This window comes from Pseudonaja textilis, chromosome 1 (genome assembly GCF_049901715.1).
Source record: "Pseudonaja textilis isolate UNSWEBS1 chromosome 1, rPseTex1.2, whole genome shotgun sequence".
NCBI classification, from domain to species: Eukaryota; Metazoa; Chordata; class Lepidosauria; order Squamata; family Elapidae; genus Pseudonaja; species Pseudonaja textilis.
Window position 1 is genome coordinate 78599373 of NC_141990.1, and position 24364 is coordinate 78623736.

Here is a 24364-nt window from a genome sequence, read left to right on the forward strand (position 1 = left end):
TGCTTTCTAGATAGTCTTTAGATCTTTGGCTCTGCTTTTAAATACAACAGAACCTCCCTTCGGACTGAAGGTTTGCTTGCAAGCAAATTCAGTGCAGACTCACGGCTAGCAAATTTGAGAGACTGAGCTAGCCAATGGCAGATAGATAGATCATTGAATGATTCTGTGAGCAACTTAGTCTGCCTGCTTTGCCTGATTTTGGGTAAAAGTTGCTCTTTTTTTTATTAAAAAGTCAATATTTACATGCATGGTGTGTTGTGAGTTAATTTTGTGAGTTTGCTTGTAAGCAAATTTTACGTGACAGACTGAGCTAGCCAATGGCAGATAGATAGATTTCTGAATGAATCTGTGATTCTGTGAACAACTCGATTTGCCTGCCTGCTTTGCCTGATTTTAGGTAAAAGTTGCTCTTCTTTATACAAAATTCAATATTTATATAAATATTTATAGTACTTACATACAAGGCATGCCCAGCCAGTCACATGACCACCAAGCCCATAAAGTAGGCCACACCCACAGAACCAGTTAGTGGTCCCTGGGATCTAAAATTGAGTTGGGTGGTCCCTGAAGTCCAAAAGGTTGGCGACCCCCTGTTCTAGAGGACAGGCACTATTCCAGTAACTTAGATGTTAAGCATCAGTGTCCCAGCTAACAGGGTCCTACTAACAAAATCTACATCAGGGTGACCAAAACTATCTCAGTAATGGCCACCACTTTCTTAATCACCACATCTAAGAAAATAATTATTTAAGAGTAGTCAGCCAGGACCTTTTTAAAAATTAAGGAGACACTGAACAATTCCTTCAATAGCCACAGGGACAACTTAAAACCTAGTCAATTTAATGGCAAAGTCTGAGCAACGAGAAGGTGGTCTTTAGTTCTCTATGTAGTCTGACAAATTCCTCAAGAAATAAATGCTGAAAAGCTTTCCATATGAACAGGATAAGCAGTTATCAAGGTTATCTTTTCAAGGTATCCTATGACCTATCTCAACACTGGAAATGAAATAACTGCAAATCTGATCAGTTTCATTTGAAAAACATGTTGAAAATTGTTCCAACATTTCTTGATTCTATCCTGGAGGTGCCATACAAAGTGAAAAAGCATCACTACCTTGTTCACTGCAGACTCAATTGAAGTAAAGAAATTTGCCCGGTTTAATTGCTGTCACCAGTACTAAGCCGCTTAAAGTAAACCAAACTCCATGTTTGATTTAATCCTTCCTGAAAATTCCTTCATCTGAATTTCCCTCTGCATTATGGATTATGTTACATTCCTCCACTACAGCCCTTTCCTTACTAATTTCATTACATTCATCTTGCTAGTACATCAAGATGTCTCTTGAGTTCTGTTATAACTAGTTGTATTTAGGAGCACTAGTGCCAACTGTTAGGGCCATCTCTGTGTTCCATAAATTGGCCTGGTCTTCAGCAGAACTCCTAACACCTATACAATGGTGGATGCTAATTTAAACAGCATAGACAGAACACGATCTGTCTTTGACAAAGCTCCTCCACTATCAGAGCATTAGTATAGAAGTTTTAATCCTAATCCATTTTTGAGAAAGCTATTTTTCACACAGGCCTTAAACAAAACATGAGTACTTGGAGAATTAAGCTACGAAAGGAAAGTCATAGAAGTCACTAGAACTATTGTGGCCAAAAGCAGGATTATCTTAATTAATGTTTCAGTAATATTGTGTTTTAATCCTAATAAAAAGTTATATTTCACAGATTTATCACTCGCTGCATAAATCAGTTGTTCATATATAACTTCTCTCAGAGCTGTGCTAATAAAGCAGAGTTCCCTGAGGTCTGAATTTATAAATTTATAAAACAACAGGGAAAAAACTATGGAAAATGGAAGTGAAAACATTCTGAATAATTAAGAGTCCTAATATTTCACATAAATATTTTTGCTAAGCAACACTATTTGCAAGAAAGCACTTCAATATAAAAAGCTATTTTGATCTGCCAACTACAGTCACAGCCCCTTACAAATATAATATATTACATGTTTCAGTGACAATTTTTGATTTGCTACTGAATCTGTTGGCACACAATGACAGTCCTTTTTGGACTAACAAAAAAACATGAGGCTAATAAATATATTCTAACATTTACACTATTATTAAATGTACATTATCAGTAATCAAATCTGAACAATCTGGTGAATGAGAAGATACTGATAATAAACACAGGGTGCTTCTACAATAATGAATTTTGATGCAAAAAGACAGTTAAATGTTGAAAGCTTAAATATCATAGGAAAAAAGGCAATTCTAACAGCAAGTTCAGAGGGATTGGCCAGTTGTGAAATACTGTAGCTACAAACTTTCAAAAGAGTTTATCTCCTCAGAATATAAGTTACCTTAAATGATATTTATGGAAGACAGATTAGATCATTAGCAAAACATTATATTTTAAACATTTGCATTAATAGAGCATTTGTCTCATCGGATAGATAAGGTATATTATAAAATCAATTGCAAAAGAATCCAAGAAACAGTGGGAAACGAAGGCAGGTGCTCTCTTAATTAAGTCCCTAATAGTACACCATCAACCATTTCACAAAATGTCAATTTCTGAATTTTAAAATCAGGGAAGATGAAGCTATAAATGTCTATGGGAAGAAAAACCAGGTCATTGCAAACCCTGACTCATCACTTTCAACCTTACTGACACCTCCCTCTGCTCTCCTCCACCTTTGCTTTCCAGTTATTTTATTTTTGCTGGTACAGCAGCCACAGAAATTAAGGATTTTTGGCAAGCAATTTTATTAGCTAACATAAACTTCAAGCTGTTCTAGTGGGCATTTTTGGGTAGTAGTAAACCAATAAAAATTCACTGGGCTACAATAACAAACTTTTTGTTCGGCACCCTGAACATTTAAATAATGATTGCTAAGATTTGCATCTTGCTGACACAGCTTTTTGCATAAATTCAACTAAAGATGCTTTAAAAACGCTTCTTTGGTGAAATAACTCTCACACAGCTTGTCATCTTTGCACATTTGTCTTCCACTGAAAAGGCTGCTAAGGATGCCAAATTTGTTGAGACTAGAGATGTTTGTTCTACTGCTGATATATTTTAAAATCCTCTATTTTAATTCTGTATTCAGGCTTTGGTCTTTATTTGTTTATTCATTCCTCTTCACAAACTGAATTGCTTTGGTGAAGGCAGAAAATAATGACCCAACTAAAGCTTTAACCAAGACCCCCTGGAGTTCCACCAGCTGTGTTATTAAGTTAAGTGGCTAAATCTCTCAACCAATTCTCTTTCGGATAGGACAAAAACCTCATCTACATACAGCAGCAATGATATTTAAGTATATCCCCTCATTTTTTTATTTTCTTCCTGTCTAAGGCTTAAAATTAATATCATCTATCATTGATAAATTGGAATTGCGGGAAGGATTAGACAAATTCCCCCAGATGGTAGTTTGGGAAGAAAAATCCAAATTTTCCTCATACAAATCTTGCTTAATGATGTCAAGTAAACTGTAGATCAATGCACAAAGGAGTTTATATATATATTAAAAAAACACGAGTAGTATATAGTTAAACTGCAGACCCTTAACCTATTTACTGATTGCCAAACTGATCCAAAAGTTAACAGTCTTTGTTAACAAAAATGTCAGCTTCCTTTTCCCGAACAATTTACTGTATAGTGTTACTTTAGAGTTTTAGTTAGAAATCATTTTTTCAGCTTACTCTGATCTCTAGCAAAGTGTTAGCAAATGTTCAGGAAAACTGTAACTGCTCCTGACTAAGGTGTGATTATAGAAAATCATAAAAATCAGCAACCCCATTGTATTGCTGAAGAGTTTCTAATCTAAATCAAACCTAAAATGACTATACTTTATTAATTCCAAAGACCACTGGTTTTATAGTACGTCTACTTGCTATTTTTCTAAGATTTTTAGAACATAAAATACAGCATAATGCGGTTGGGAGGTCTTCTAGTCAACTCCCTACCGAAGCAAATGGTTGTCCAATCTTTGTGAAAACCTCCAGTGATGGAATACCCACAACTTTTGGAGACAAGTGATTTCATTGATTGACGTTCTCACTGTCAGGAAATCTCTCTTTAGTTCAAGGTTGGATCTCTCTTTAAGGATCCTCCATTAGTTACTTCTTATCCTGCCCTCAGGTGTTTTGGAGAATGGTTGACCCCCACTTCTCTATGACACTCCCTCAAGTACTGGAAGACAGCTATCATGCCACCCCAATCCTTCTCTTCAACAGGCTAGACATACCTATTCCCTTAATTTAGCCTTGAGATCTCTTATTATCTCTATTGCTTTTCTTTGTATTCTTTGTAAGACCTCATCATCTTTTTTGTATCATGGTGACCAGAGCTGGATGCAGTATTCCAAGTGTGGACTCACTAGTACAATATATTATCACTTCTTTATACTATCCCTCAGTTGATGCATCCTAGGACTATTGGCAGTCCTAGATCCCTTTCCAAATTTCTACTGTGGAGCCAGGCATCACCTATACCTGTGCATTTGATTTCTCTTGCCTCGGTGCAGGACTTTATTTTTCTCACTACTGAACTACATTTTGTTGGATGGGGTCTAAGGCTCAAATCTGTCAAGGTCCTTCTGAATCCTGAGTCTGTCTTCTAAGATGTTGGCAATTCTGCCCAGCTTGATGTTGTCTGCAAATTTGATGAGCTCTCCTTCTAGCCCCACGCCTAAATCATTTATGAAAATTTTGAAGCATCCTGTACCTAATACAGAGCCTTGGGGTACCCCACTGCATGCTTCCCTTCATGAAATTCAAGAAATAACATATTCTTTCTGTTTCCAATTATGATTGCTTCTCTAATTATTTATAATTAGAAACAAGATAATATATCTTTCCAAATTGGCAACTTTCTTCATTCTGAGCCTACTCCAAAGAAATATGGCATTTCATTGTACACATGATAATACCTACAGTAGCTGAACTATGTGCTGACTGTTAGGATATCAATGCCCATGTTTCAGAGTTTTAGGTTGTATCAGCTTTAGTATAGTGCTGTCTACCTGGTCTAGGTACATTGTCATGATCAACAAAACAAACTGAAATATTATTTCTAGAAAACCAAAGGGGCAAGGAGTCAGTTTGAATATCTTCCAACTTCCTAGCAACTATGCTAGAGAAGGATGAGTGGATGCTTCCTTGCTAGGATCTCCCTAACCTACAAAGCAGGGCCCATGGGCCAGATGAGTCATGCGCTGACCTGGTATAGCGAAGGGGAAAAAAAGTCCTGATATGTGATGTGATGCTGCCATGATGACGTGAGTTTGACACCCCTGCTACAAAGAATAGTGAATCTACAGATAAAGGTAACTGAAAACAGTCAATCAAAACTAAAATGCATGGTAAACTGCTTAATAATTTGCCAAAGAATTGTGCAGAATTGTTTGGAAAATTGAAATGACTTATAAATGGAACAAACAAGCAAACAAATAAACAGTATCTATGAAATGGAAAGAATGGTCTCTGGTTCCCTCCTGAACCAAAACTCATTCAGAGTAAAGAAATTTTTGCTGACTTTGGGTAGTCAAGAATTTGATTGTATTTCTTGGCTTCCTCAGTGCCTGCTAGCTAAGATGGCAGAGAGATTCTTGGCTCCTCTAAATAATAATTAATTGTGCCACATTTGTTTCTGCCTATCCAGAAAGATAGTAAGAGAGATATTTATTCTGAATTCAAAATGAAGATGGATTAATGGACAAGACAGGTTCAAAGCAATTGAATTAGCAGGCTGCTGGCAGTAATTTGAATGCACAACTAATCTTGGGAACCAAAGAGTAAGAGTGAAATGCAAGGATTCATCATAAAGACAGAAAAGGATAAGAATGCAAGGAAGGAGGAAGAAAGGAAAGAACACAAAAGTTTCTGGAAGAGAGGAAGGATAAGTTAAAAAATAAAATCTAGCTATGTCACAAACAGATTTAAATAAAGATCAGTTCTGAGTATGCTTTGAACATACTGAGAAACCCAGGGGGGGAAAATCATGTGAAAAATGAGGGCTTCCACTTGCATTGCCAATGAACTCAGTTGGGAGTATGTGATGAGAATTCTGAATAGTAATTTTGAAAGTGGCTGTCAAGGAAAAGGAAAAATAACATTTTGTGTTTGTGAATAATTATTAAATCTACCTAGACAGCACTGAAATGTATACAAGATGAGCTCATTTCCTAGAGTAACAGCTTGGAACTCCTACCCCTCCACCCAAAAGAGCTAATCTTGCACTGAGGAAATCATAGGCTCTACTAGGCTCTGGAATGTAGTTGTTGTCCTTAGAATGCAAAAAAATAAATAAATCTAAGTGTGAGGGACATCACCTGAGAATCTTCAGATATGTCCAGTGTTAGTAGGAACTATGAAGATGAAATCATCAAATTTAAGGAAATGAGCAAAGCATCAAAGGAAGCCATGTTTTCTGGAACACATAAGCCAATTATTTGTCTTATGTCAACTCAGATCACCTTAGAATTATTTACATTAACTAATAGCAGCTCTTCAAAATTTTTGACAGAGGTTTTCCCCAAACTCTACGTCAGAAAAGATCAGGGCATGAATTGGGAAACCTTTGAAAACAAATTGTGTGCTATAATATTAAATTATAGTTTCACAGTGGCACTTTTTGAAAAAAAATTATCCTGAGTACAAAAAGCTCAAGAAGACCAACAAACCGATAAGAAACACATACACTCACACACATTTTTCAACAACGAATGATTTCTGATTTGTTTCTCATTAAAGTCTGGGGGTGAGGCTACCTAATCAAAATATAAGAAGTTTTCCATTGAGATGGCTTATTGTTAGCAATTGTACTAAAGCAGAATATAAGCAAGTTATTCCCCTTTCTAAACAACAATAACAAAAATATTGTTTCAGCTGAAGTAAATAAATTCATATGTGGGGAAATGAAAAGATTTATCTAAGGAAACAGCCCAGTTTGTTACATTTTTATTTTTTATGTAACAAACTTTTTATTTTTTATGTAACAAACTTTTTATTTTTTAGCTGTTACATTTTTTGCCTAGAGATTTGGCTTTAGTTTTTTATTCTGTCAATACGATTATTTAGTTCAAACTTGCCTTCTTCCTCCAAGCAATTGATGAAAATGCTGCCTTTTATCTTTACCTCTGCCCATTCATTTCTTTCTGCGTATAAGCATTTTTTTGCTATGCATTTAGCAATTAATCGATTAGCAATTGGTTAATCAGATGAAGTTGTTGAGGACTTGAAGATGGCACCTATCAGGTGCTGAAAGTGGCACTGAGATTATCCAAAAGTATAGCTAGTTTGGTATTCTGACGTCTCTTTTTAAAATGGCAACAGCAAAAGAAAGCTTTTTGTCTTTGACAAACATTTGGTGTAATCAGATCAAAAATCAACATGGTGGCACCCTAAACAAGTGAATGAATTCCCAATACCATGTTTCTAAATCCTTGAGGGGTTAAGAATCAAAATTAAATTGGAAGACACTACCAGAATACAACTGTTTTACAATATTGATCATGATGACTGTCCTTATTTCCCTTGATTTTGTGAGTGACGCATTTATTCTACTCTTCTCCAAATATTCTAATTTACTACATGTGATCTTGCTCTTGAGAGCTCCTTAAGCTTTATAAAGGATTTCAAATAAATTCTCCCATACCCTATAAAACCCCGTTAGTAAAGGTACTTTGTATAGTCTGAGAACAGTTATAGAGAAGAGATTATATTTATATAGATTGTCTTCTGATTTATCAACCTACTTAAAATACCACTTTGCTTCTCAGAGGGGAACATTTGATTAAAAAAAAACAGGGCCTTTTTCCTAGTTGCCCCAAAGCTACTGAATTAATAATCTTTAGAAACTTCAATTGCACAAAATGATTATATGTATCTAGAGCATTTGGGTAACATCTATATAGTAGAAATTGCTTCTTTCTCATAGCAGATTAGTGGTAAGCAAAGATACATTGCATACATTTGCATATAATTACTTTGCTCCTTTCCCTGTTCAAATAAACAAAAACAAAAAAAAAGAAGCCAGCAAAGTGCAATTTTGCATAGCGTCAGCAAATTGGGAACCTTGCTGGAGACCTTTCAAACCAACCAGATTTAAAAGCAAAGTTTAAAATGATTTTCATGTTACTGTACTTCTGCTTTGGATTTTAAATCCCTTCCCGAAAGAACATAAAACCAGAAAGTAACTGTATATAAATACAAAACAACAGTGTGAATAGATTTATTATGCAGTAGATCAGTTGTAAATCCTTCTCAGAAGAAAATGGGATAGACTATCCTTTTATGATCAAAACAAGTCCTACTAGAAAGTGCTTTTTGAATTGCAGTTTGATTAGGATTTTTATTTCTTTGCATCTGACTTAAAAATGGCAAACAGATGTGAGGAAAAAGAGACTTTTTATCAAATGTCAGTGCTAAATGATGGCGGAATCTGAGTGGGGAATGTGAGAGAAAAAATCTCGACATTGTACTCATGACTTCTATAAATTTATTTATGTTGCATTAAATGAAAATAAATGGATGATGAAGTAACAGGATATACTGTAGATAACAGAAGTATATGAAAAGGAGTAAGTAAATCAAGAACATGAAGCAACAGAAATTGTTTGTTATTGTACATCCAAAAAATAAAAACCCAACCATAAAAACATCAAAATGCCAGAGTGCATCCTTTCTGTTTTTACTTCCTCCTGGATAATAATCTCCGCTCTACTGAAATTTACTACATTGCAGCTCTTAATAAATAGTATGTCTTTGAAGATCTAAAATTAAATAAGAGCTTGATTTTGAGATAATGCTTACATGCAGGTGTGTCAAAGGTTTCCTCTGGCAACACCTGGATTCTATAAGGCTCCAATTTGTTACCCACTGTGATTCTTTGCAATCCGCTTCCCCCCTCCCAAACATGCTTATAGACCCCTTTCCTTCCTGCCCTTCCTTCCGTTCAAGAACCATGGGAAAAAAAAACCCAAGATGAAACACTAACATACAGAACATAAATGAGGGGAAGGAAAAAAAAGAAAGAAAGACCCCCAGAGGAAAAAAGAATGTAAAATGGGCTCTTGGCAAAGGATGCTGAATGTGAGTATTTGTCAGAAACTGTCATGATGGGTACCTTCCATGCAGATCTGTCAGGCACAGAATGGTGCCATGAAACTGCCTCCAGCTATGGAATACATTTTCCAGTGTATCACAGCATCTGAAATGGCATCAGATCTACTTGCATTCCATGTCCAAAGAAAGGGGGGGGGGGGAAGGTTCTCAGTAGTCCCATTTTAGCACATCTCAAGGACTAATTAAATCCTCATTACTTTCTTCTAATTATCCCAGAGCTCTGGGATTTTCTGAGGAAATCTCTGATGATGCATCAGATGAAAAGGGTTAAATAACCTGTGTTGATTTTGAAAACGCCAGACCTTTAGAGTATCATCAACATTATCATGAATATTTAACTATGTACTGCTGTGAAAATTATAAAGAGAAAACAATTAAAAGTTTTTTTTTTAATTAATCCTGACCCATATATATTTTCCTTAATAAATAAAGGCTTATAAAGCACCCACTCCATGAAAACGTATGCCAGAGTAACAGCATGAGACCATTTAATGTTTGCATTAGATTCTGTATTTTTAGCTGTTCCTTATGTACTATTTTAATCCAAGCATGATGAAACAGGGCATACTTATTTCAAACCAAGAAGAGCACCAAGGGTGCCAAACAAATGGGTTTTGCGGGAGTTCTCTAACAATATAGGGATATAGTTAATCACTTTTCAATAATCCTTTAATAAAACATCAGTTTTATATTTTATTTGAATTGGGAAATTGCCTCTTTTAACCTGTACAAAAAATTGAAAGAATATTTAACTATTTTATATTCTGGTAATATCTAGAATCCAAAAGAGAAGATTCATAATTTAAGCGCTAATTTGTGTCCATTTACCTTGCATATGTCGTGTGTGTGTGTGTGTGTGTGTGTGTGTGTGTATGGTTTTCTTTATTTAATTTATTGTTTAAAGTTATTGTAGCTGCCTTAATTTCTAATGGATTTTGAGCATAGTACAAAACCAAAACATCCATAAAACAGATAAAACATAACTCTGCATAGACAACCCAGATTAAAACAATATAGAAACAACACAGATCAAACAAAATAGCAAAACTTAAATAAAAACGCATTATTCCCTAGCCTAGAAAATGGGGAACTGTCCTTATCTCTGGGATGCTATTCCAGAGAGTGGGTGTTGTGAAAAATAAGGCATGCATACTTGGTCCCACAAGATGATGTTTAACAGATGGAATCTGAAGCACACCTACCACTTTGCCACAATGTACTAGGTGACCAAAAACTCTTGGAGACAATCAGTCCCAGATACGAACCCAGTGCCTCTCACTTCTAATCCTCACAGCGGGTACAGAAAGATAGTTGTTGACAGTACTGAAAGTCAGTGACGGATCATGGAGCACTAAAACACATGTACCACCACCATCTCAATGGAGTTGGTTCACCACCATCCCAATGGAGTTGGTTTAAGAGAATTACTTAGACCGGGGCTGTCAAACGTGCGGCCTGCGGGCCGGATTCATCATGCGCTGGCCATGCCCATGCCTGGGTTAGCAAAGTGGGGGAAAAGTTCCGATGTGTCATGTAACACCGTGAGTTTGACACCCCTGACTTAGAAGATTGTACCCTTATATTTTATTACTATGTTAAGTTATTCTATTCTTATGAATGGGTGTTGTTTGACAGAAACCAGCCAACAACATTGCAAATTGTGGTCATGTGACCATGGGACAATACAACCAGTCATAAATGTGAGCCAGTTGCCAAGGTTCAAAATGTAATCACTGCAGGTGGGGCACCACTTAGAGGACAGATCATGAGTAGCTTTTTAGAAAATTAAATGATGAGGTCGTAAGTTAAGGAATACTTATACCAAAGGCTAATCAATAAAGATTTATTATTATTATTATTTACAGCTAAAAAAAAGAATACTTATTTTAAACATTTCATCACACTGTCATTATGATTTTTAAACAATGTATGCTAATTTTAATATAGATATAAGAAAATGTGACCCCCTCCCCTAATTCTCCAGTAGTTCAAGTCACAAATCACTCCCCCCAAATTTCTTTCTCTACAAACATTTTGAAGTAACCTTTAAACTCTAACCTAGCAATAATAGAGCAGTTAGCAATTCATTTTACTCTCCTTTCTTGCTTTGCCCTTCCCTTTGTGTTTAAGGCTGATATATCCTCTGCTTCTGCTGAGGTCTAATGTGATTCCTATTGGGGGAAACCAGACTCATTTTTAATGGACCACAGCTCTTCACCTTCAGCAGGGTGACAGCCTGAAAAGGTGTAAATGGGAGAAAAGACACATGTGTTTTTGCTGCGCTGTATCAAACTTCCTCTAAATTCCATCAGGGATAGAGAACAGCAGCTATCTTAGCACTGCATGCTTTGGGTGGCCCAGCTGGACCTTCTGTCTTAAAAAGCAAAGAAAGCATTTGTGGTCTACCAGAGGACTGGCCTGAGTTCAAAGACTAAGCGAAGAATTGCCTAGGTTGCAGAATGAGTGAAATCAGGCCAATAGGCAGAAGCAGGATGCAGGTAAGCATGGCAGAAATCCCACCCCCCAATGTACTAATTAGGATAAACATCAGATGTCAGCAAAGAACTACAAACAAAGAACTACAAATCTAAGCCTTTGCAAAAACCTAACGTCTGCTTCTCTCATTTGGTAGCCGCAGGACTGATCTACTTTGATAATGCTGCTTGATCTTTACTGCCCAGAGATTAATTCCTATAAACACTGCAATGGTGATGGGCAGCAAAGGCAATTCTGAAATAACCAAATTTCTTACTGATCAAGTGCAGGCAGCATCTGTATCACATACACGCACACACACGCACATACATAAACAGCACAACACAAAATATTTGTGACTAAGCACTGTTAGAATGTGATAGTTATTTTTAAGCCTAGAAATATGAACTATTCAACTGAAAATAACAACATAAAATTAGATTCCTTGGGTTAAAAATAATTGTGATTTAAATGTTTGCTAATGTTTCTGATTTATCTTCTATTTATTTTCAAGACTTATAGAACTTCCCAGCTCAAATGATGTAATTCTGAGTGGTGTACACCATAAAAACAATAAATAAAAAGGGAAAATACCCTCATATACCATACAATACATAAATACAAAATATACCATGTGGTAATTAGTATATGACAAAACAATCAAAGGGAAACTCGTACTCAATTGATCCCTAATGTCTGGGTCAGAGTCAGGTCTTAATTCTTAAAAGTGAGATTTAGGGTTAGGCATATGTTGGCTATGCCAAGAATGCTGACAAAAGCAAAGCAAATCTTATAAACTGCTCAATTAACAGTGTACTGCAGAGCACTGAGATATTTTAAATAAATGCATTAGTGCTCTTTTATTCATTCTTTCAATATGGAAGGAAAATATGGCATATTTGCTAGAAGGAACCCAAACACTGCCAGAAATTGGAGGGTCCTTTCGTATTTTCAATTGGAAATGTCTGGATCAGTAAGTAAAGTGTTTAAACAACTGCTACAGATGCCTGCAGTTTAGGTATTTTCAACAGGAAAGATTTTCTACTTGAGTCAGTGAATGACAAACAGCTTTCCTTTGAATACCATACTGGTACTTTCCCTCAATTTTCTAAGTTCAGTAGAAAACGGATCAAGCAAGTTTTCCATTTCAAAGAGGTCTCTAATCAATGGTAGGGCACAAAAAGGAACCCAGACATATTTATGTGCACAATGCTCAGAACTAACAAAAGCTTTGGAGAAATGTGTTGGCAAAATCAATGTAACTTCACTGGTTACAAATGTTGTTTTTGGGGCATGAAACAAATGGGCATTTTAAACAGGTCACAGAAGATCAGCCATAGCATGGAAAGGAATTCAATAAATATTCTGAATAAAAAAGCCAGCTCTTGAAGGGATAATGCATTGGAAACAAAATGGCAGTAAACATTGTGCCAGAAGAGCAATTTGAAGATTAAGGTTTAACTTTTCAAAGTGTAGGTTATGATAAATTATTCATAAAAACAGCATTTCTATTTGGCTCTGCAACTCAAGAGTTGGATGCTATTCTCTACTGCAGTTCATCAGGCTGTCAGTCAGTGAAGATGCTGATGTTCAATCAATATTTTAAGCTAGAAGCATCCCCCAAAATAGAGAAAAGCACATCATGAGGGATCATGGAGTACAGGATCTACCACTGTGCAAATCTCCACCCCCCCACCTCCCTGCATTAAGGCTGACATAGTTCTCTGCCTCAGTTTAAGTGGCCACAAATATACCAGTACAACACAAAATAATAATTAGCAGGCAGTGGGCTTGGAGCTTCTCGCACAGGTACTTGGGATTTTTCCAGTTGTGATAGGCAAACTGACAACTTGATTTTGGGTATAATTTTCAAACTTGTTCTAATAGGCACAAACTTGGGCTCAAAACCGTTTGATTCTTTCCAGTGAATCATAAGAGGATGGCAAAGACTTTGTTGACATACAATGAAACAATCGTGGAAACACACATCAATTGCATTTTCAGTTATCAGAGTAATGTCATCAGAATAGCAGAGGTTATTGGTGGTTATTTTTTTTGCCTTAAAACCATGCTTATCTTCTTCCAACTCAGCTTTCCTCAATATATATGCCACATATAACTTGAAGAAACAGAGTAAACAACCTTGTCTCACTGGTTTGCCAATCTGGAACCATTCTGTTCACCATGTTCTGCTGGATTACAGCTTCCTGATCCATGTATATTTTTGCATGAGGGCAATGAGATATTTTGGGATTCCCATTTTCCTAAGTACACCTTGACATGATTGACATAATCAACAGTCTCTCTGTAATAAATGAAACACACGTTGATTTTTTTATTTTGCATTCTTTGGATTTCTGAATTATTTGGTCGGCATCAGAATATTCCTCGGCCTATGGAGATTCTCAATCATCCAGGTCATGGTTGTCCCAAAGGTGCTTTTTCTGGAGGCAATTGGACTTTCTTTTTTTTTTCTATGAAGATGTTTTATTTCTCATCCAAGAAGCTTCTTCAGTTCTGACAGGATAGTTGGAGAATGGAAGGATTTATATTCCTTGCAGACAGCTGGTCATTTGCATTCTTTTAGAGAATAGTTGAGGTCACTTGGAGGTTTATCTTGTCCTCAAGGTCACCTGAGTAGTGCAAATTAGTGTGGATTCTTCTTGGCTGCAGGATGTTTTCTGCCTGTGTCCCTTCACTGTTGAAGACAGGTGCAGGCTGTTAGGATGAGTCTGTGTTGTCTGCATCTCCAACTGAGGTGCACATGGTTCCTGTAGTCTGCATTTTTCTGGAAATCCATTCATTCGAATGGTGTGGGAGTATGAACGGATTTCTGGAAAAATTGCAGGAATCATTTCCACCTCAGTTTAAGGATTATTTATAGATATTTTTCAATAGTTTGCACACTCTGTTAAGTCTTTGTTTGATATTGGTACAGTATTAGCATTTGTAAACAACCAGACTCACGTGTGGAAAGTTCAAGCTAACTACCTTATTAGGTTCTGCCTAAAATACAGGAATCTCCCCAGTCTGACAGCCTGTTCCTGGGAATAATTAGATAGAAAAGAACTTGGGAGAGAGTCAGACCTAGCCTTTTTTGTGGTTGTGCAGTGATCCCAGGCTAGTCTGTGCTTGATCCCCCTTCCCTGCCAGATTGGTTGTTTTGCAACAAGTACATATACTGACTTCTTCCAATCTATCAATCACTGTTTTGTTTTTCTGATTTCTGGCATAATTGGTTAAAAAAATTGCAGGTTCTTTTTTCGTTGCTTTCTGCAGGTATTCCATAAATATCTCTAGCCTTCCAATTAGGCATTGATGAAAGTGCTGACCTAACTTCACCTTGTAATTCTAGAAGCTCTTGTCAGGAATATCTTCTGAATTGTTTTCAATACTAATATATCTACTATATAGAATTTCACTATTATACTTCCATTTTTGTTTTTTTTTAGAATCAATCACTACCTATCCATTAACATCCTTTAGAATACCAATTCAAGGTTGGAACTCCCTTCTGAATTTGGAGATTTGGGGGGGAAGAATTTTCTTTTTTCCCTTTGTTTGTTTCCATCTTCAGTGTTCTTACTAATATTGTGATCATTCTGCTTCTTGTTTCAACTCTCTGAAATTCTTTAACTTCCTGAGATCTTCGTCATTCTTGGCTTTAGCTTTTATTCTCTTTCATGGCTTGTTCTAAGGTCCAATTTGCTGTTTTTTTATTTCTTGATTTTTGTCAGTCTCCTTTCTCATTCATTCATAACAACATCCTTAAGTTCATTCCACAGTTCCTCTGGCTGTGTGTCAATACATTTCAGGACTTCAAAGAAATATCTGATGTTTTCCCTGGAAATGGAGGGTGCATGTTCAAGATGATATCATGGAAACTGGTTGTCATTCTTCTTTAGCTTAATTTAGAACTTGCACATAAAAAAAGCAATTCATTATCTCTTTTACAGTCAGCCCTTTCACATTTTTACTGTTAAAAATGAGTTCTTTCACCTCCTCCTATCAATAATGTAGCCAATTTGACTTCTGTGTACTCCTTCTGCTGTTATTCATATATAGTATATCGTATTCATTTTGGTTGTTAGAAAACTGCACTGGCAATGACAAAAAAACCATTAGATTGGCAGAAATTATTGTTCTGCTTCATTTCCACTTCCTAGGTAATACAGTCAAACTACATTTTCTTTCTTAATGTTTCCACCTTTGGCATTCCAACCTCCAATCGCAAGTATCACATCTTGCTTCCATTTTCTGCTGATTTGAAATTGAACTTGATCATAAAACTTGTAAGCCTCCTTTTCATTTGCATCAGTAGTTGATGCAAACACTTCTCTATTAAGTCTAATCAATATTATTTGATCACTGATTGCAACGAAGCCAAGTACTGTTCTCACTGTATTCTTTTTAACTATAAAAGCAACACTGTCCCTTCTTTATTTTTCAAGAGTAGTAAACAATGCAATCTTCTGATTGAAAATATCCAATGCTTGGAGTCTGAGCTCTTCCCCAGTAGCATGTCGAGTGTTATCTGACATGAGCAGCACTGCACTGTCAGTGATTTGATATTTCCTATCCATATGATTTTTTTCTATAAAATAAAATAGTGTTTTACTACTGCCTTCACCCACACACAGCCTTTGCTTCTGTCACTAAAGAGATCTTTTGCCTCCAGCATCTTCCTATATCGCTGCTGTCCAATATGCTGCTTGCTCTGTCTGGGCTTCCTGAATGACCCTGCTGAGATTCTGTATTTTTGTCAAACACTTGCAGGTTTCATCACTCATCCTTCCCACACTCTACTCCACAATGAGATAGTACAGCAAGATCATGATAATTTGCTTATTCAGAAAAATAAGTATTTAGAACCCTTATTCAGAAAAGATTATTCCTGATGTATTTGAAATTTGACAAAATATAACACTTGCACTTTTTGAGAAGAGAAAAGCAAGAATATTAATTTCTAGCCTGTTAGTTCCATTCCCACTCTTTTAAAAGAAAATATATTTAATCGTCAATGTTCAAAATCATAACAATACATCCATACTTTGAAAAGTATGGGAACTCTTGTTTGAAAATGAGTTAACGTTTTTATCCCACAGAGACTACATTCTAAATCAGATATTTATAAATAATGTTTCCTATAAACCAGATTTTAAAATGCCATAAACTATCTACCAAGATCTTCTGATACAGAATGTTTTCAGAACATTAAGGTCTTTTAAAAAATCTTGTAGATAATCTTTTTAAATTTACTCTTCCCTTGGGAAATTGTTCTGGCTGAGAAAACTTTACATAGAATTTCCTGGTTCTAATAGGCAGATCAACAAATTTTGCTCTTCTCTTGTTTATTTTGTTATGTTCCACAGTTATTATTTTTCAACACAAACCTCGATCCTGTGGCATTGGGGACTGGCTCAAGGCAGGATGGGAGCTAGATTCTGATTGGGTACCAGGAGTCTGTGATGGCATCTGGCTACCTGCAACATACATGGAGACAAAAAATAAATGACTTGTTCCTAACAATGCAAAAGAGGTAATAAAAATCATACAGGTATTCTAAAAAGTGGTACACACGACTGTGCTAAATATAGTGAAAAATGTGATATCTATTTCAAACAGACATTTTTCTTTTATATAATCCATGGAAACATGCATAACATATTTAATCAAAAAGAATCCTGAAATGCTTTGTTTTGTACTGAGTCTGTTTTCAAACTTATTGACAAAATTCAATTTATAGCTCTTGAAATATATATTTTAGGAAGGAATTTAGAAAATCCAAGGCGGCTGAACAGTGAAATTCATCCTATTAGCTTGCACTGGCATACAGCCAGGGAAACATGGACAGCTGCCAACCTTAGAATGAAAGATAAATTCTATCTATGCTGTTTGGAAAAATATCCACTGAATCAATGGATTTAATGTTGGTGCCAAGATATAACACAGTAATAAACCAATACATATCTAAAGCCTGTGGTGTGCACTTTGTTATCAAAATAAGAGCTTAGTTCATAATTTACATCTGGTAAAAGAAAACAAAACTAGCATGCAAATTGGAATAGGACGGAATCCAAGTCAGTGTTTAACCAAAGGGAACATGACTTCATAAATAGCAACACAAGCAGATTTACATCTTGACCTGAATATCTGCATAGCTGTGGGCAAAGTGCAGACAGAAAGCTTGGTTCAGCATCGTTGTATGTATGTGGCGATTTGGGTTTGCCTTCTTTTCTCCTCTTTTGTTTCCCCCTCTTACAATAGTCACCTAGGGAGGGATGGAGAATCCAGATCAGGGTTTTGTTTTTATATTTTTGCTGTACTGTTTTCCTACTGAAAATTACTTCTGAACTGCTTCACTCCTATGGGTTGGCTTCTACCACCAATGTAATGGACCCTTGTGGTGGAATGAAGCCTCATCTACTTATAGCTCCTTGCTTGACTTCCAAATCTGTTCTGGAAAACTGGGAGACCTCTGAAAGCAGATTTAGGGGTCATGTGGAGGTTGGGAGTTGAAAGGAAAAATCTTGCCAATTAGGAGAGTGCTATATTATTGATGCTTCCTAGAGTAGTGAAGAATTATTTAGCTCACCCAACTACCAGTATACTGCCCCCCAGATGTGATCAGAATATGACTTGTTACATAATTATTTACAAAGCCAGCCATAAAATCATGGCAAGAGAAGTGAGTTGCTTTAATAAGATATTCCAAAGCAACTGTACTGTACTACCCCACTGTACATATTGTTAATGAGTCTTTGAATTGACATGCAGGTTTCAAAAATACAAATACCCTTTATTTGGTGTGGCTGATAATAATCAAAATCAAAGCAAGTATGAAGAGGAAATTTAATCAGATCCGCCACTGCTAGGTCCTAAAGAAAATCCCTCTTGTGAAGGTCTTATTTCTATTAAAAGGCAATTCATTTGCCAACCATCCCAACCACATTTATAGTCAGGGCCAACAGCAAAGGAGGAAATGTATTTAATTATTATTGATTTTATATCCTATATTTTACTTTATACAGCAAAGTGATTTATAGCAACTAAAAATGCAAATTATAGACATAAACATAAAAATAATACAATTACAATCAAGGTAAAATAAAATCCAGCACCATTAAAATAAAAATAAATTCAACTAACAAATGTTTGGTGAAAAAAAAAGGAGTCCATATTTTTCTAAATTTTGAGGCGGGTGGGGCAGAAGATAAATCCCTTTCCTGTATAGGCAGCAGAGAGATTTTTAAACTATCTTTTCCTAATGACCTAAATCATGGCTGAATACTTTTTGGCTTGTCTGGGCCACACTGAGTGAAGAGGAATTTTCTTGGACCTCATATAAATATGTATAATTAGTTAACATACATAAATAACAAACTTCTTTTATTTTTAATATTTTGTGGGACCAGTTGCAAAAGATTTTGCGAAGTTTTTTGCAGGCTAACTTTTCCCTTTCTATAAATTGAGTTGATAGGATTCTGAGAATTTGTTTGCCAGGTTGTGAAGAGCAACTATGAGCTTAACATTAACATATGTGTTAATGTTATAACACGTTTAAATGATTCAGTAAACAGGCAATCTGCAATCTGGAATCATGTCAAGAAGCAACTTAGATGCAAATTTATTGTGTCACTGTCTGATTATCAATTCATTATGGAATGTATTCCTTTAAAAATATTTAAAAATAAAATAAAAGTATTGATTTGAAAGCTGAGGTTCTTAGAAATGTAACTAATATTTCAATATAACACCTCCTTATGGTGACCAAACAACTAGAGTTTTGCAGGTTTATTTTAACATGAAAATATATTTCTCTGATAAGTGAAAGCCTGCTGGTTCTGTAAAATGCTGAGAAAGACTTGAATCTAAATACCATTCTACTAGAAATATAACATTTTGCTCTTAACTTTCTGAATTCTATATTTCTTCTTGAACTCTTTTTAGTGTTTCTTATTTGGGCTAAATTACTGACTTCTAGAAGTCAAATGATACAAGGGTATGGGATGTAATTTCACTTATTTGAGACTAAGAAATTTCTGTATTTACTGAGAGTTTTCCTGAATAAAGGTAGTCCTCATTTAGTGACCACAATTTGAATTAGCAACTCAGTCATTAAATGAAGCTGTCACTAAGTGAAATTATGGATGAGCTTTCTTTTGCTTTACAACACTATGAAGGTTGTAAACATGAAGTTTGATTGTAAAGTTATTTTTTATTACTGTTGTAACTGCGAATGGTAGCTAAACAAGGCAGTCACTAAATAATATAATCTGTATTATATATTGGGTTCAATTTGGTTAAATGGAGTTTTAAGAAATATTTCTGGGTTATTAGGAATGAACAAACTAGTTAGCATCTCATTCCAAACATCTGTATATAATCTAAACAGCTACTAAAATAGATCTGTAGTAGCATGGGAAAATACTCTTAGTTATCTCATCACTGGCTACATTAGTTAGGAAATATAAATATAGTAAAAATACCATTTAATGGATCTTTGTAAAGTGGACTTCATTGAAAACATTTTTATCTGTTAAATAATATTTACATCATTTATGTAAATACCCCTATAATTTGGTGCAAATGGCATAATTTGAATTTAATAGATACTCCATCAGCCTGAGTGCTATGTTAAATCAAGATATGACAGTTTTTGGAAACTAGTGTCAAACTCTTGGCAGTCCACAACAGAAAGCAATATTCTCCCTGGCTTACTTTTAACAGGAATAGATTCAAGTTACAGAAATCTCAGCAACTGGATAATTTTCACTTTCACAACCTGATATATTCTTAGCTACTTAAGACAGATTTTTCCAATCTTTTCCTAAGGGCCTTTATACGAACTGATAGGTGATTTTCTTAACTGTTAAGAGTACATTGTTCAGCGGACCAGGGAAGTGAACCCTCTCAGGCTGTGAAACTATCATTACACCATGGCTGTGAACAACATAGTTCAAATGGCAGATGAAACTAATCACTCAAAGCATTTCCAAAGGCAAATCATAAAGTCAATTGCAATATTTTCCTATCCTTCCCCTCCGTCCCCACACAAGCATAGAATATGAAATATTTCTTTCTGCAAATCCTATGTGAAGTTTCTCCTAGCCCAGGACATGGTAATCAGATTCTTAATTGATATTGTGAGATTGCGGCCAAGGATAAATAGTTGCAAAGGCCTTTTTTTTTCTTTTCATACGTTGCATGATGTATCTCTTACAAAAATAATAATAATCAAACAATTGTTTACACAATTGAATTTCAAGGAGAGCCATTAGAATGATATAGAAGAAGAGATCTATAACTAGAAAATTGCTGAAAAGTATTTTTGGCAATTATTGGCAATTGGGACAGAAATGATTCGATCAAAAACCTTAGTGAACAAGATGTGTCAAGAATTCTAATGAATTGCATAGCCCAACACTAGCAGTAGTTTTGAATATATTATAGATGAATGGGATAAGCCACTTGTTGGTCTTTAAAGTATCAATCAATCAGATTTACAAAGCTACCGCTTTTTTTTTTTTACTGAAAATAGGCACAGCAAAATAATTTGATTGCTTTTTTAAAAATTGAACTATGTGTTTACAATATATGGAAGCTAGAATGTATAAAGGTACTTCAGGTTTATGTTGGAAATGCAGAAAACATGAAGGGTCAAATGACAACTGCTGCATTATTATTATATGCACAAAAATGTTAAGACTCTGAAATACCCACAATGGAAGAATGGCTGGTAAAGAAGTCAGCAGAGATGGCAAAATTGACTTGTTTCATTAGAGAAAGGACAATAACTGCATTTATTAGTATTCAAAAATTCTTCATGGACTATTCTGTTGTAAGAAAAAAATGAACATGTGATTTATAGGTTTGATGATTAGAAATGGTAGATTATGGAAAGAAGGGAAATATATTTTGCACCAAATAGCCCTCATTCCCGACTAGGACTGCCATTAAAGCAATTGCAACCAAGTAGATGCTTCCTTACACTGTTACATTAATCTAATTATTACCCTCTGAGATTTTCAGTTTCCTATAGGCATATTTTGGTACAGAAATTGTAATATTACAATGAGTTGTAATAAAATACCTCTATATTCTGGCAAGCTCTTGAGGTACGACAGAGATCATAACCAGACAGTAAGTACTACTATTATTTAATGCTCACTATTTTTTTCTTCAACGCTCACTTAGATAGACAGAATAGATAGAATTCTTTATTGGCCAAGTGTGATTGGACACACAAGGAATACTCTCAGTATACATAAAAGAAAAGATACATTCATCAAGAGTCAAGAATCATAAGGTACAACACTGAATATAGTCATAGGGTACAATAAGCAATCAAATCATACTAGGAAACAGTCAATATAAATCGTAAGGATACAAGTGACAAAGTTACAGTCATACAGTCACAAGTGGGAGGGGATGGGTGATAAGGAGTGATGAGAAGATTAACAGTAATAGTAGTGCAGACTATGTAAATACTTAAACAGTGTTGAGGGAATTATTTGTTTAGAGTGATGGCTTTTGGGAAAAACCTGTTCTTGTGTCTAGTTGTTCTGGTGTGCAGTGCTCTAGAGCGCTGTTTTGAGGGAAGGAGTTGAAGCAGTTTATGTCCCGGATGTGAGAGATCTGTAAATATTTTCACAGCCCTCTTTTTGACTTGTGCAATATACAGATCCTCGATTGAAGGCAGGTTGGAAGTAATTGTTTTTTCTGCAGTCCTAATTATCCTCTGAAGTTTGTGTTTGTCCTGTTGGGTTGCAGAACCAAACCAGACAGTTATAGAGGTGCAGATGACAGACTCAACCATTCCTCTGTAGAACTGTATCAGCAGCTCCTTGGGCAGTTTGAGCTTTCTGAGTTGGCACAGAAAGGACATTCTTTGTTGTGCTTTTTTGATGACATTTTTGATGTTAGGTGTCCCTTTTAGGTCATGTGATATAGTAGAAATTTCTCTACTGTTTCTACTGTTGATAGTGTGTTGTCTAGTATTGTAAGAGGTGTAGTATGGGAGGGTTTCTTCTAAAGTCTACCACCATTTCTACGGTTTTGAGTGTGTTCAGTTACAGATTGTTCTAGTTACACCACGAGGCAAGTTGTACAACTTCCCGTCTGTATGTGGATTCGTCGTTGTCTCAAATGAGACCAATCACTGTTGTGTCATCTGCAAACTTCAGTATTTTAACAGATGGATCGTTTGAGATGCAGTCATTGCTATATAGGGAGAAGTGGAGAAAGCACACAGCCTGGGGGCGGGGGGGGGGCTGTGCTCATTGTACAGGTATCAGATGTGAATCTGCCTACCTTCACCTGCTGCTTCCTGTCTGTTAGGAAGCTTATGATCTACTTAACAGTGTGTTCAGATACTACTAGTTGGTTTAATTTACTTAGAAGAATGTCTGGAATGATGGTATTGAATGCTGAACTGAAGTCTATAAAGAGGACCCTTGCGTAGGTATTTGGAGATTCAAGGTGTTGTAGAATGTAATGCAGAGCCATATTAACAGCATCATCTGTCGATCTATTTGCTTGGTGTGCAAACTGTATGGGATCTAACAGCGGATCCGTAATGGTTTTCTATCCCCTTTTTGTTGGTTGGTTTGTTTCGTAGCCCAGAGCTGGTAACCCTAACTTTCAGGAACCTTCTACAATCCTGGCATTTCATGAAGAACTTGCACCCAGTAGTAACTGTAATGAATAGACCCTGTTTTAACTTACTTTAGGTCATCATCAAATGATATAATAATAGTTATGTAGCTCTGAAATATCAGCATTTGTTTTTATTTCCACTAAAGCAATTTCACCTTACAGAAGAAAACACCTTTGATCTAGAAGCTGAAAAACCCATTACAGCTAAATTAATGTTGGCAGCCAACAAATTACTTTGGTTTATTTGTTAGCCTTTGTCTTAATTCAGCAGTACTGTTCTTATATATTAGTGGTTCTAGGCAAGGATTTCAATCTATTGGCATTTATATTTATTGGTGCTCTTGCCACTAATATAATGGAACCAGAAAACATCCAAAGAACATAGTACAAATTATGTGAGCTATTATATAAGTGAACAAAGAGCTGTTAATTGTAGCAAGTTATAAACGCTTTTTTTTTACTGGATATATTTTAAAGGTTTCATTTTACTTTATTGGTTCATGAGCACACAGCTGATCAAGGAAATTAAAAACATCAAATATAGTATTTAATGGTTATTATACCATTTAAGAAAGATTTCTTTTTTTTAATAACTGGGTTATTCCTCATTTATTCTTAATTTTATACGTAGATCAATTACTATTATAACTTAAAAAAGAATTACCTAATTACCTAAATTACTTAATCTAAACCTCAGAATTAGAAAAAGGGAATGCATGTTAGTTTTTGTTTTTTTGTTTTTAAATCTGTGTTTTGATTAAAAACCTCCATTTGACTGAAATATTGTTGGTCTCTGGCTTCTTTGGTTTTGTCAACAGCAAGCTATCCTGTATGAGACAAGAAAAAATCAGATCAAAAATACTTTCCTGAGGCTGATCTTCCCTCACTTGGATTTTCTTTCCAAATATATCATGTTTTTACTTCTGACCATAAGCTACAGATCAAAAACCATTATTTTTAATTTTAGTATAGCAATTTAAAGCACTCTAAGTAGGAAGTAGGACAATAATAGCAGTAATAGCAATAACGAGAAAAGCATTATTTCCTTCACTACACTACATCCTCAGTGTACTAGAAAAGAAAAATACATACATA

General features: G+C 35.5%; 1 protein-coding gene across 18 annotated transcripts in view; it reads right to left on the reverse strand.

Annotated features, from left to right (window-relative positions):
* ARID1B (AT-rich interaction domain 1B) overlaps positions 1–24364 on the reverse strand; it is a 410221-nt gene that overhangs the window by 80244 nt on the left and 305613 nt on the right. For 10 of the 18 annotated variants that reach the window (XM_087939114.1, XM_087939103.1, XM_087939088.1 and 7 more), the window contains one exon: positions 17005–17094. In XM_087939114.1, coding sequence (XP_087795240.1) covers positions 17005–17094 — 90 coding nt within the window. Of the gene's footprint in view, positions 1–17004; positions 17095–17756; positions 17883–24364 lie in introns of all 18 variants that reach the window. The other 8 variants (XM_087939034.1, XM_087939014.1, XM_026705042.2 and 5 more) reach the window with 1 other exon arrangement.